At 39.4% G+C, this 14,751-nt stretch overlaps 2 protein-coding genes across 3 annotated transcripts in view; both read right to left on the bottom strand.

The window, feature by feature from the left end:
• LOC117693474 (uncharacterized) overlaps positions 1-14,699 on the bottom strand; it is a 30,473-nt gene extending 15,774 nt beyond the window's left edge. Inside the window, exons 1-6 of the mRNA XM_034484144.2 lie at positions 14,648-14,699; positions 7,178-7,239; positions 6,417-6,441; positions 3,693-3,806; positions 1,423-1,481; positions 639-663 (exon numbers count right to left, since the gene is read on the bottom strand). Of these exons, the coding sequence (XP_034340035.1) occupies positions 639-663; positions 1,423-1,481; positions 3,693-3,806; positions 6,417-6,441; positions 7,178-7,186 (232 nt within the window). The 5' untranslated portion in view covers positions 7,187-7,239; positions 14,648-14,699. The remainder of the gene's footprint in view (positions 1-638; positions 664-1,422; positions 1,482-3,692; positions 3,807-6,416; positions 6,442-7,177; positions 7,240-14,647) is intronic.
• LOC117693473 (tripartite motif-containing protein 43C-like) overlaps positions 13,948-14,751 on the bottom strand; it is a 51,998-nt gene continuing 51,194 nt past the window's right edge. The window contains exon 15 of one of the 2 annotated variants that reach the window (XM_076917751.1): positions 13,948-14,718. In XM_076917751.1, the coding sequence (XP_076773866.1) occupies positions 14,618-14,718 (101 nt within the window). In that variant the 3' untranslated portion in view covers positions 13,948-14,617. The remainder of the gene's footprint in view (positions 14,719-14,751) is intronic. The other variant, XR_013105657.1, reaches the window with a different exon arrangement.

The raw sequence follows: 14,751 nt of genomic DNA, 5'->3' as shown, positions 1-14,751 counted from the left end.
CTTTTCCATCTACCATACTTGTGAATGTCTTTTGGGACATAAAGAGCATTACCCAGGCGTCTGCCAACTCTTGGTGCTCATCAGTGCATGGGATCTCACTAGGTTGAGTTATTGCAGAGAGATGCTAGGAAGCTGGACACTCTCACGGGGATTGCTGAACCCTTAATGTGGTAAAAAGTATTTCTTGAGCTCTATTGCTACAGAGGCTGATGGCCTAGCTCTACACTTTGGGTTATGATTCCCCCCAGCAACTGCACAAAGAAATAAATCTGTTGCACATCTGTCTGGGGAGGGTAAAACACATTTTTGTAGGTAAAATGGGTATCTTCCATTTTGAATTGACAAATTTGTCACTGGGAAGTGGATTGTGTAATGGGAGATAACTGTCTTGGGGGAAAAAACTATATAGTCACTGCCTGGTGCACAAAATCCTCCCCAAACGAAAGGCATTAGAGTTGAATGCAGTTACTGTAGACACAGGGCCATGACTGGGTACTTAGGGTATCACGTTTTACCCTTTAAACTCCCAAGTTTTACTCCCAATAGAAATCTTATATCACAGTAGTGTACCAGACAGCTAGTCTTTATATAATTCTTATCTAAAATGTGTGTTGAGAAAGAAATTCTATAATACATACAACATTTGAATCTTGTAGGCTCCACCTGTAATTGAAAGGAAAGAAAGGCTCAGGTCATGCTGAGTTCTGTCTGCATAGTTCTTTGGTTCACCATGGGACACAGCAAAGTGTAAAGTAGAATAGGAAAAAGACATAAATCGAACTTGTAGAATACTTTACATGATGATGTCATGGAAAACACAGGCTATATACTTTGTGACAAAAACTAATATGGTGCACACTTATGATGACTGAATGTGAGATCAGAGCACCTTATGCTAGTAGACCAATTTAATAACATGTTTTGTCAGATTAATCCCTTGATGGGGGACATTGCAATTATTTGCATGAATGATCATGTTTTAAATGTATTATACCCTCAGTATTCAAATATTCAATGCACGAAGCTTCCCACTACATAGTTTTGGCGAATGACTCAAACTCAATCTAGCTGACAGACTCAAGAAACAAGCAGGAGAGGACCCTTAAGGAAAAATACACATTTTAATAGATGATATGCCTGTTAACTTTTGAATAAATAGTATATAACGTTTATCTAATGAGGGACTTTTTTATTCAGATAAAAAGGTTTCTGTACACAAACCATGTTACCTGACACCGGAAGGTTTATGCTCTATTTAAGCAGGAACAAGCTCATAAAATTCTATTTCTTCCTCTTCCCTAAGGTAAATCTCTAATACCCACAATGTCACTGTTAAGTTCTGTTGTTCTAATGGGAATTTGACAGAAACATAAGATCACCAAAGTAACTTTTCTGTCTTAGAGAAAAGAAAGGCCTTCTTACCTGCACGGAGGACTCTGATGTCTTTTCTTCGTCAACTGGTGAAGGAGCCGTGGCATTCTCTGATAACATGAGGGGGACAGAAATTGACAGTCAGCTCATGGTACTGCAACCACTTATGCAGCATCTTAGCTTGGTGTAGATAAAAGTACAAGGACTTAGCACATGTGACTAGACCTAATGAAGGAGATGGCTGGGCTGCTGCTGAACTGCTTTTCCTTGAAGGTAAATTAAAGCAAAGAGAGACATAGAGAGATATGAGTAACAGAATTGCTGCATTTCCAGACAGTAGGAGCCCAACGCAGCATTAAATAATGTCTCTGATTAGTAAGATGAAATACAAGTCTTCACATGTATTCCATTTGGAGGGACCACTGTGCCTCACTTTGCATGTGGAGGTCAGAGGACATACTGTGGGATTCCAAACTTGGACATGTACAAGATAACCCCTACATGTCAAAATTCTCAGGGAACATTGTGGAAGATGAGTGGAAAGATTATAAGAGATGGAGGGACAGGACATATGCTGCTGGATAGTGTCTTCTAGACATGAACTGGATGATAAACCCATGAAATCTCAATACAGTTGCTCAACAGGGCCTGCATCATGGCAGCATCTACTGACCTACCACCTTAGATCAAGAGCTATAGCCAATCAATGACGAGAGAGAGAGAGAGAGAGAGAGAGAGAGAGAGAGAGAGAGAGAGAATGAATGAGAATCAGTTTTATCTAGGAGTGAACCCTCCTCATAGCTTGATTTCAAATTAGCAGCACTAAACATGTAGACTCAAGAGCAACATTAAAGGCACACAAGTGTTTATGTAACAACAATAGGTATAGAAGAGGACATATTTGAAGGGAGAACATGGGATATGTTGGACTGAGGGGAAGGGGGAATAAATAAAGTAGTCACATTAAATTCTCTAACAATCAGAATGGTAAATTAAAACAATCCTGCTTTCTCCCTTTTCCTCCTTCCCTCCTTCAATCAAGGTCTCTTGCAGATGCTGGAACCAGACTAGAAGCCAGCGAAAAGCAGAACCTTCCTTTTTCTGGCTCTGATTGTGCTGGGGTTACAAGTGTGCACAGAAATGCCCCACTGTTTTTTTTTTTAATGTGTCCTGGAGATTTGAACTAAGGTACTAGTGTGCACAGCAGGTGTTCTTATGCACTGAACCATCTGCACATCCTGTCGTTTACTCTGCACAACTATTTAAAAGTGGAGGCTCATATTCAATTAAATTATCCCTCAAAGGTAAAGAATGATACAATCTTGGAAAAATGTGACTAAAAAGAGGTAAATTGTAATCATTTGTCATATGTGGAGCACGTTTTATAGCAGTATATTGCAAAGCTGATAATCTATATGTTTTATGTGTTTATAAACATACAGTTTTCTGGTCGTTATAATGTTTCTTTGTTGCGAAGTATATACTTCCGCAAGCCCCCTCCCCCCCCCACTTTTTTTGGACAAGTTGTAATGTGACCCTGCCACAGATTCCCACTTATATAACTTCCCTATTTTTATGGTCTGAAAAATAAACTATTACTTCTTTACGCTGTTTCCTTCATGGTATTCTTCAAAAATTATTTAGATAGGGAACAATTAAAACATAGCACTAGTCACTGAACCTGAAATCCTAAAGGTCTGCTAGTATCAGAGGCTGAAAGGAAGAATATTCTGGGGATAACTGGGTACAAAGGACACAATGGCACTAAAGCACAAGCAGCCCAGGCACTGTGAGCACTGTGCACCTGTAAGAGGAAAAGCGCACAAACATCCCCTCCCCCACATCCTTAATGATATCTTTCTCCCACATTCTTACCTCCAAACACAGGTGGAACCTGACTACTTCTGGGGTCTTTGCCACTTCATTAAGATGAGGAATTTTGTTACCTGGTTTGACTTTAACCCTCAGTCATGAGTCATTGGATGTTTACCAAGTCATTCTTGAGAAAAATCTGCTATATTCAATTGACATCACCCGTGTATGAGAGACAGTATTAGAGGGCAGTTCACCCAATTCCTGTCTATACCAGGGGAAACCCTACCAACTCATGGAAGATGAGCCTCAGCTTTACACAGGTTCATGCTATTGAAGGAGACACCAAACATTACATGCATTTGAAAATTCTGTAGTTGTATTTCAGTTAAAGACCTAGATATATCAGCATTGTCTACATAGGAAAATAGCCTTAAACTTCTCTATAGATTGACATATGAGACAAACTGTCAACCACTAGAGACAATTAGACAAAATTCCCACAGTACCTTTTTTATTCTGTACAGCTGTTTCAGCTGAAGAAACTTTACAGACTTCAGGTCCCATCACATCCTGAAAGGCTGTAGCTTGCTTCTGTTCAATTCTCTTTAATAGCTCAGAAACTGGGAATGCATTAAAAAGAGGAAGTTGTGTCAACTTCTTGGCAGAAAAAGAGAGGAAATTAACAATTGTTGCATGTTTGTACATTTGATCTGACTGCTTGTCCCAGGTGCAGTCATCAGAGTGAGACTGGTGTGTCAGGAAGATCACTGCATGTAGTGAACAATCAGTTAGGCAATGAATGGACATCACAGATAAAGCCTAAATATAGATGCATATGAAAACACAAAAGAAAGCCACATGACTGAGCATGCTGTGTGAGTGTGCTGCTTGATTGGCATCACGCTAACCCTTCTTAGAGCCACATGGACACAGCGACAGCCATAAAATGCCTTCAACGACCAACTCTTCACTAGGATATGAAGGCTTTCCTCTTAATTGGTTGAGAAGGACTTCCCATGAGACTCTCTAGACTAGAACAGATCTCTTTAGTGTATACTGTAGGAAAAAGCACAGGCACTGCTGGAGAGCCCTGTGATGTCCGTGACAGGGTGGTCTGAATGTCACTATGATAGATGACCTGGAACTTAGAATTTCCTTTCTGTAACTCTGAAGGACTGGTTTATAAAGTTGTACCACCACAGCACATTTTATGCATAATAGATGATCAAACCCATGTTTTAGAAAGGGTAGGCCTATAACTGAACAATGGGTTCCAACTGAGCCACAGGCTCCCTCTAAAACTAGCTTTTCTGAAACAAAGCCCTCTGTAGCAAGCTTATATAATGTAGACCATGTAACTATATAACATGTAAACTATGTAACCTGTAAACAAGCTCACACAGACACCATGTTCACAATAAGATGCCTTTGTACTCCTAACTGCTGCCTATATAGATCCACCAGCTCATACTGCAAAGCCTGATGCCAGCAGCTAAAGAGACCACCAGAGGGTAATATCCCCTGCTACTCCTGTAGAGGACACAGGTCTCTTTCTGTTTCTAACACACACAAGTCAGCTAGAGACACAAATGTCTGTAGTTTCAGTTCCAAGGAACCCAACAGCCAGTTTGAGGCTACACATGAAACACAGATGCAAATGCTGCACATATATTCACACAGGTGAGCACTCATATACCTAAAATAAAAATAAATCTAGCTTTACAAATCAATTTCCAAAAATCTGAGTCAGCACATATATCTAGCCACGTGGTGGCTGGAGGTCCTAGAGGACATTGTCCATAAGGTGAATGGCTCTTAGTGTTCACACTAATGTTATCTACATACAAAGTCTTTTTGTTATTTTTTTTGTTATTTTGTATATGTATATACAGTACTTTTATTTTCATTCTAAGTATCTTGAATTCACAGGAGAGCATTTTTAAGTTTTCACCCTTTCATTGAAAATAGATTCTTTTCTATAAAATGTATCCTAATTGTGCTTTCTTTTCTCTCTGCTCCCCCAGTTCCTTGCTACCACCCTTCCCTCTGGATCCACTCCCTTCGTGACTCTCATTAGAAAAAAAATAATAACAGGCTTCTAAGAGATAACAACTAAATGTGACAAAATAAACCAAAATGGAGCAAAAATATGTGTAATTATTTTTTTAAAAACCAATTTCTTTTTTTGATATAATATTCACATCGAATCCCATGTTTGTTTCTCACTGTGAATCCTCCTATATATCAACATACCTCTCCTTGTCCTCTTCCAAATAATGGCTACTGTTTTCATTACTGTTGTTACATCCGTGTGTGTGTGTGTGTGTGTGTGTGTGTGTGTGTGTGTTCCTACTTACATAAATGGAGCATGCTCAGCCTGTACAATGTTATTATAGTGTTTTGTATGTAGATGTTTTCAGAGCTGAGCCTGTGGTATTGCACAAACAATTGGTGTGCTGTTTCCTGAGGAGAATATTTTCCCACTTTTCCAGTCTTAGTGAAATGAGCCATGTATGATAAAAGCCTGTGTGAAAATCACCCAGCCCAACTTCTCATGCAGTGTCAGGCTCCTATCCTCAGAATCTGACTAGGATCGTGTGGGCTTTTCTACCTCTCATGCTTGTGGATGTCTGCAGGCAGATGAAGAGCAATGCCCTGAGCTTTTGCCCACTATGGTAGTCATGCCAGTGTCTGGGCTCTCTGCATTTTTGACCTACTGAAAGATGATGCTGGAAAGATGGAATATGGGCATACTATGTCCTTGCTCCGCAAAGTGTCTCTTGATCTGCATGAAGAGACTCATCACTTACCACTGTGCTCTGATTTAGTCTTCAGTAGAGTACCACCATAAAGAAACGAATACACCACATTGGATGAAGTCTGAACTCTTATTTTGTAGGTAAAATATGTATCCTATTATGGTAATTGAATAGCTTCTCATTGGAGATCGGAATGGGTAATCTGAATGCCTATCTTGAACAAAAACAGGTTTAGACACAATCTGGTATACACCATTCCAAACTAACTACAGGTTCATAGCTGGCTCCTGTGAGTATACACAAATGCCCTCAGTGTATTTTTTAACTTAGGAAACTATTATTTTTTAAAATGAAATCCAAATTCTTCCCAAGAGGTAGTTTAGATTACAGTGTTGCATTCAAATATAAGTATACCCAACATTTACACAACTTGTTTCTACAATGTGTCTTAAGAGACTTGGCAATACATACTGCGTCTGCGCCTTCTTGCTTCCACCTGAAATTTAAAGGAGAGAAAACAGTATGCAGTACAGGTCACATTAGTTTCTGTTCTCATGGATCTTTGAAAACTATGTCAACATGTTTTTAATGCCAATCAACATAGGCAAGTATCTACAAGTGAAAGATTATGTATTAGCACATTCTGTGGTGGTAGCACAGAAGACTGGGGTTTCTCAGTTGTGCCACGTCCCACTTTTCCTATTTTGAAGGCCACATTAACTACCACTATCTGTTTGTCCTCTGCTGACTGTTCTGTATGTGACTCTGCAACATGCTTGAGCATCTTTAGAACTGGCTTGTGGAATTAATCCCTTCTGCAATATTGTCTCAATTATTTATACTAAAGCTAACGTGGTAAGTTTTAACACGTAGCATCTGCACTGGACATATGAAGCTTCCTCCATACTGACTTTACTGGAACATACTGCACATAAGTCAAGGGAACCTGACATGCTTGTCAACTTCTAAATGAAATCTATAAAGTTTTACCAAAAGAGGAATCTTTTTCTTTAGAACAAAAGGTCCTATCACACAGACTGTAACACTTGACACTGGGTGCTTTGGTGCTCTATTCTATTAGACAAGGCTAGTACAATTATACTTTCCCTTGATTAAGCTAAGTCTCTTAAGGCCTAAGATAACCCTGCTCAACATGGTTGTTAAAATGAAATTTTGATGGAAAAATAAGATCACTAAAGTAACATTTCTATCTTAAAGAAAGGCCTTCTTACCGACTCCATAGTCTCTGGTGTGTTTTTTTGGTCATCAGGTGCATCTGTATTCTCCGGTATATCTAGGGGGACAGAAAGTGACAGTCAGCTCATGGTACTGCTTACAACTTATGCAGCATCCTTGCTTGGTGTGGGTAAAAGTCTGTCAACTTAGCAAATTTATGGGACTAGACCTAATGAGTAAGTTGCTTAGGTTGCTGCTAGCCTGCCTTCCTTTGAAGGCAAATTAAAGAAAGACCTGGAGAGATATGAGTAACAGAAATCCTACATTTCAAGACAGGGAGAACCCAAAGTAATGTAATAATCCATCTTTGATTGTGTATTATGAAATTAAGTTTTCACATGTATTTTCTTTGGTGAGACTTTTGTGCTTCAGAGAACAACTTGTAGGATCTATTTCTCCCCTTTTGTCATATATGTTCTGGATATTTCAGTTTCAGGTTAATTCATGGCCTTGGTAGAGTCATCCATTTCCATGGGAAGGGTAACTACTTGTGCTTAGTGTGACCTAGGATACTCACATTCCCCTGGGCAATCTGCCCATCCATTCAGATCATGTAGATCCAGAGACAGGAGGAGTCTATAGTCTTGGGCTGTCTTGTGTTTGCTCTCATCTAGGACCCTTACCCCATCTCACTTCTCAGTTTCAGATCCAAGTAGGAGCCAGATTCATTTGCTTTTTGGACTAGTCGGAAACGGGACTGTTGCCACATGTCTCTGTATCTGTGAATTCCTCAACACCCAGGTAGAAGCTGGATCTGCTATTTCTCTTGGTAAATCTGACTCCATTCCCCCTGTTCCTGCTGCCTACCCGCAGACTAAGGCCAGTAATAGCAGTCATATATGGACTTGGACTTAGTGAAGCTAACCTAGAACCTTCACCCAAGTGTATAAAAATAGAAAAACTAAAATTATCCTTATTGTAAGGTGATGTTGTATGTAAGTATAGATCTCCAAAAACCCAACAGAAATAAGCAATACCTTCAGTAAAGTGCTAGAATACATATTCAACTTTAAAAATCAGAAAGTTTTGTATAAACCAATACAAAGCAAGCTGAGAAAGAGATCAAGGAAACATTTGTGTTCATTAAGGCCTCCAAAATTAAATATTTAGAAGTAAATTTTTAAAGGGAAGTGAAAGATCTCTACAGTGAAAACTTTATATCTTTGAAGGAGACACTAGAAAATAGAAACCTCATTATGCATTAGATTGGTAGAATGAACAATGATCATCTGACCAAAGAAATTCCAATAGTCAATGAAATAAAAATCAAAAATTCATGTAACATTTCACAATTTTTTTTGTATTTACAAAAGTCCTAAAATTCATGTGAAAGCACAAAAGATCCAAAGTGGCCAAAGCAATCCTGTGCAAGGGACAATGTTGGCGGGAGTAACATCCCAGATATTATGCTATATTGCAATTTTAGTAATAAAGATAGCATAGTAATGACACAAAATAGATATGTGCATCAATAAAACAGAAAATTCATGCACACAATTAAAGCTTTTCATACTTGACCATTATTCCAAATTAACACAAGACAGCATCTTCAACTAATGGTGAGGGGAAGGCTGGGAAAGAGGGAAAGCACATGTTCGGTAGTAAAATTAGAGCTTTGTCTATCACCTTGCCCCAAATCGAATCTAAATGGATCAAAGGCCTAAAAGTGAAACCTTAGAAGCCATACAAACACAGAAGCAGCACCCAAAGGCTTTCTGAATAGGACTTCATTTACTCAGTAATTAAGGCCAAAATGGATAGATATAACTCATAAAACAACAAAAAAGAGCTGAATAACGACAACAAAAATCAACTCTGAAGAAGAAAATAGAAGAGACAGAATCTTTGCCAGCTGTATCTCTGCTATACCATTCATATCCAGAATATACAAAGAACTAGAAAAAGAAAGTGCTAAGTATACAAATGACCTGATCAAAAGAAGTGACAAGGATGATAAGGCCATGAAATCTCAACCATGTAGTTCCTTAAACAGGACCAGCATCAAGACAACCTCTATTGATATGCCACTGTATAACAAGAGCTGCAGGTAATCAATGGTTGTGTAGAGAGAATCCGTTTTTTCTATGAGTGGGCCCCCTCATAGATTATCTAATTCCAAATTAACAGCACTAAACATATATACATAAGAGCAACATGAAATGGACTTATGTTTATGTAACAATAGTTATAATAGAAGAGGTAATATATTTGACGGGAGAACATAGGGTGAGTTGAACTGGGGAGAAGGAGGCATAGAATGATGTAAATAAAGCTGACCCAGCAAACTCAGCAGTAGCAAGTTTCACTCTGTCCCTTTTGTACTTTATTCCCCGGACTATAGCTTTGACTGCATCTCTAGAGGCCTGCAGCCACTTGGGACAACCAGGTGAGATCCTCATGCCTGAATCAAGACACTGAATCAAAACCACTGAGTTTCCCAGCAAGCCCAGAAGCCATAAGGTTTGCCCCATCCCCTCTGTGCTCCATCTACCTATCCATATCCCTACCTGCAATGCCAGAGGCCTGTAGCCATCAGGAACCATGAGCTCTGCCTGTATCCCTGGAGGCCTGCTGCCACTCAAACAACCAGAGGCTTGAAGCCATCAGGGATGACCAGCTCTGTCAGCATCTCAGGAGGCCTATTGCCATCTGGGTCAACCAGCTCTATCTGCAATCACAGAGGCCTATTGCCATCAGGGACTATTAGACCTGACAAAACAAGGCATAACAAGACACCTAAAGGTCAGCATAAAAACATAATAATAACAATAAAAAAAGAAGGGCAACATGGCACCACTAAAACCCAGCAATCCTACAATAGCAAGCTATGAATATCCTAACACACGTGAAACACAAGAAAATGACCTTAAATCTAATCTAATGAAGATGGTAGAGGACTTTAAAGAAGAAACAAATAAATCCTTTTAAGAAATACACAAAAATACAATCAAACACCGAGTCCTTTAAAGAGGAAAGAAATAAAGAAATATAGGAAAATGTAATCAAACAGGAAATTAATAAAACTGGTCAAAAACTGAAAATAGAAATAGAAGCAATAAAGAAAACCAACTTAGGCAATCCTGGAACAGGAACTATGGATGCAAGTATCACCACCAGAATACACGAGTTGAAAGAGAGAATCTCAGGCTTAGAAGATATGCAGAAGAAACTGATACGCTGGTCAAAGAAAATGCTAAACCTAAAAAGATTGTGACATGAAACATCCAAGAAATTTTGGACACTATAAAAAAAAAAAACCTAAGAATAATAGGAATAGAAAAAGGAGAAGATTCTCAGCTCAAAGTCTCAGAAAATATCTTCAACAAAATCATACATACTTCCCTAACCTAAAGAATGAGATGGCTATAAATGTACAAAGAGCTTGCAGAATTGTGGATAGCTTTGGGGCTGTTGGAAGAAATGTGACATTGGCCAAGGACAAAGAAATGGCCTTCAGGCAGGAATCTGACATTGGACCATGACAAAGTAATTTCAGGCAGGAATGTAAATCGTAGGCTAGATCAAAGAAGTAGGCTTCAGGCATGAATATGACTTTGGGCTAGGACAGAGAAGTAGGCTCAGATATTTTGGTCATCCTGAGAAGCCCTTAGAAACAGTGATCATGGAGGTGATCACAGGACTTTGGATATTGCCTTGCTTGTTCTTTGACTATTTGTGTTTATTGTCTTGCTTGTTCCTTGACTATTTGCATCTTTTGTATTGTTAGTTCCTCAACCCAGAACTGACCTTAATACTTGCATGTAATTAAAGTGGTATAAAAGCAGATTGGGAAGAAATAAACCTGCCTTCAGTCTCAGAACTGGCTGGGGTCATGCCTTTCACCTCTGCCTACCAGGAAATGAAATGGGCCAAATGACCTATTAAGATTCAACCATCTTTCTGGGCATGTAGGCTCCTAGAAGTTTTCTGTTCTGTCCTCTTCTCTTTCAGTGGTCTCCTGACTCTGATGAGATTATCAAGGGAGAGAAAAATTATTGGAAACAAAAGACCAGGCACATAGAAACTCAACATGGGGACTCCTTGAGCAATGTTTCATTGTTACCAGGTGGAAAGAGTATCCACACTTTGATACATTTCTAACTACAGGTGTAGAGATAACATGGCACCCAGAGGAAGTGGCTAGAGAAAGGAGATGGATGACTATGGGGCAGATGCTAGAGACACTTTGCTCAGAAACAAGAGCTCTCAAGTTTATAGAGAGGAGACACAACACACTAACACTAGAGAGACTGCCTATAAAGGGGACCATGCCTAGTTGTACAATGATGGAATGCAGGAAAATCAGACACACTTCTGAAGACAAAGGCCTTGAACCTAGTGAAGAGGGAAGACACTGGAAAGAAACACACTCCTCAGGTTATAAATTCATTTCCCTTCAAAGTCAAGCAGGTCAGATGATCACAGGAGAAAATGACAAATAAGGCCAACACAGAGGACAGATGCAGCCTATGGCAAGATGGCTTCCAGAAGAGCTGAACCTCATTGCTCATGGGATATGAACAGTTCTTTATGGAAATTTCCTAACTACCCTTTGCATCTTAGAGCCTGAACCAAATATTTCTTAAAAAGAGGCCATGCTGGGGCCAGAGATCAGTTCCATCCTCACTTGATAGATCAGAGGCTGTGATATGTTGATTACCTCAGTCATCCTGAATGGCAGTCCAGGTTGAGGAGCATCGGCTGCAAATGAGCTACATTTAACACCAAGCCTGTACTTAACAGGGCATTGCAGATATGGTACTTCTGTCAGAGTAAACAGCCATTTGGTAACCTAACAACTTTACTATATTGGTCCCATATGAAGCAAAGGTTAGCAGTGAACAGAAGATCATGTACGGGCTACTACAACTCCTGAAGGATGACAGGAAGGGACTCTGTTTCTTCAGCATCATTGGGCCTACACTGCTAGATTATTATCTACAGGATCCTGTGAGGACAGGAGAAAAACATTGTCCCTCATCAGAGAGGCTGCCTCTATCCAGGTTAGTACACAAACTGAAAGGCAAAACTTCATGGACATTGTCATGGCTAATCTCAGCTGTAAGATAGATGATGCTCAGACACTGGACATGCAAGTATTAGATGATAGCATTTAGTTTAGCTGAGGGGGGAAGCTAAATAAACTCTGCTGACATTGTTGCTTAGGAAAAGATCAAGACTATGTAAAAAAGAAGAAAGTGAGCTGAAAACAGACATTTGTTCTTCTGTTTTGTTTGCTCGTTTGTTTCTTTGTTTGTTTTGAACTAGATTGTAGTTTGACTCCGTCACAAATTTCTGTCTGGTGGATAGCTTTACCCTGTTTATGGTCTGTAAGCTTAAATTTCATTGAAAAACAAACCATTCCTTTTTTAGGTTGTTTTATTTACAATATTTTGCCACAACTGGGAAAATAGGTGAGGCAGACATTCAAGTGTAGCTACCATGAGCAAAAGTTTGGACGTTAGACAGTGGCACCGCCTGAAAAGAGCAAGTGTCCTGGGAAAGACCATCTTCAAATGACAATGCACGCTTACAGACTTTCAAACCTGCCATTTTCCTAACCTTTACTGATATCTTTCCCATGGTCTCACTCTCCAAGTCCAGTGTGTAACATGACCATTCCTAGGACCCTAGCCAGTCAGATAAAGACCAGGAATTCTGGTACTTCACTTGAATTTTACCCTCAATCATGAGACATTCTACAATTACTCCATCAAGGCACTATGAGAGAAAGTATGAGAGGATGGTCCACCCATTCATGTCTATACAAGGGGAAGCTACAGTGACTCACAGAAGATAAGCCCCTGCTTTACAATGGTTCATGCCATTGATTAGAGTGCAAGGTGACGTTAAATGCATTTAAAATTTTGGGGTTATATTTACACTTAAGATTTTATATATATTTATAAATACACATATATGTATATGTATGATGCATATATAAATGAACATTATTCATTTGTATATATATTCATGTGTAAATACAATATTAACTTATCTATTGATTTGCATGTGAAACAAAGTAAGTTTTAGCTACTATATATATTTGGACAAAATAATAAAATTCCCACAGTACCTTGTGTTTTTATTTCAGTTGTTTTTGTCAAAGGACCCTCAGACGCTGAAGGTCTTTTTGTGTCCTGAGTGGTTACACTTGTCTTCTGACAAATTCCTCTTAATAGGGAAAAAACTGAGAATGCAGTTATGACAGGGAGTCATGTCAGCTTATTGGCAGAAAACTCAAGAAAACTAAGAGCTACACTGAGAATTTGGTTTGACTGCTTGTTCCAGGTACAGTCATCAGAGTGAGACTGGTGTGTCAGGAAGATCACTGCATGTAGTGAACAATCAGTTAGGCATTGAATGGACATCACAGGAATCACAGATAAAGCCTAAATATAGATGCATATGAAAACACAAAAGAAAGAGCCACATGACTGAGCATGCTGTGTGAGTGTGCTGCCCGATGGGCATCACGCTAACCCTTCTTAGAGCCACATGGACACAGCTACAGCCATTACAATGCTTTCACCCACCAACTCTTCACGAGGACACAAAGACTTTCTTCTTAGTTGGTTAAGGTAATACTTAAGAGAAAAACAAACAACTGAATACAAGTTCTTCCCAGTAGGTGAGTTAGAGCACAGAGGTATTATAGTCAAAAGGATATCCAGTGTTTACGCAATTCCTTTCTAAAATGTATCTTAAGAGATCCTATAATACATACTGTGTCTACGTGTTTTCCTCTCCTCCTGAAATTTAAAGGAAACAGTATGAGGCATAGGCCATGCTGAATTCTGCTTGCATGGGTCTTTGGAATGCATGTCAACATGGTATGATGCCAATGGAAATGGACAAGAGTCCTATATATGAGTATGTTCTATGAAGGTGTCACACAACAACTGGGGCTCTATAGTTTGGGCCACTTCTCACTTTTGTTGGCTTGAAGGCCAGATTATATAACACTGTTTAGTCTCTTCTGAGTAGCTCCTAAGCCACACTGCAACATGGTTAAGCATTTTATAACCTGATTGTGAGATTAATCCTTTCTACACCAGGGCCTCAATTATTTACACCAATACTCATGTCTTACCACTCAACACCCACACACTGGAAACTTCCCTCACAGTGGTCTCTGTGGAGCATACACAGACTTCATTAAAATTACAGGAACCAGAAGTGGTTGTCAACTTCTGAGTTAAACTGCACATTTTTCTAAAGAGGAACTTTTTTCTTCAGGAGAAATGGTTTCCTCATACAAACTATGCTAAAAGACACTGCAAGCTTCTGTGTTCGGTTGTTCAATGTTCAGGAACAAGCTGGTCCGATTCCATTTCCTGTTTTTTCTAAGTAAGCCCTTTAATGCCCATGATGCACTTGTCTTCTGTTAATCAAATGATATATCCACTACAATGAAAGGGGATAATGTAACCTTTCTATAGTAGAGAAAGGAAAAGCCACCTTACCTTCGCCATCCCCACTGGTGGCTCTCCCTGTCCCCCTGCTGAAGGTGCAGCATCAGCATTTTCAGGTAGCACTGAAAGGAGAGGAAGTGACTGTCAATGCACGG

Source organism: Arvicanthis niloticus, chromosome 21, assembly GCF_011762505.2.
Source record: "Arvicanthis niloticus isolate mArvNil1 chromosome 21, mArvNil1.pat.X, whole genome shotgun sequence".
NCBI lineage: Eukaryota > Metazoa > Chordata > Mammalia > Rodentia > Muridae > Arvicanthis > Arvicanthis niloticus.
This window is presented reverse-complemented; position numbering and strand designations above follow the sequence as displayed.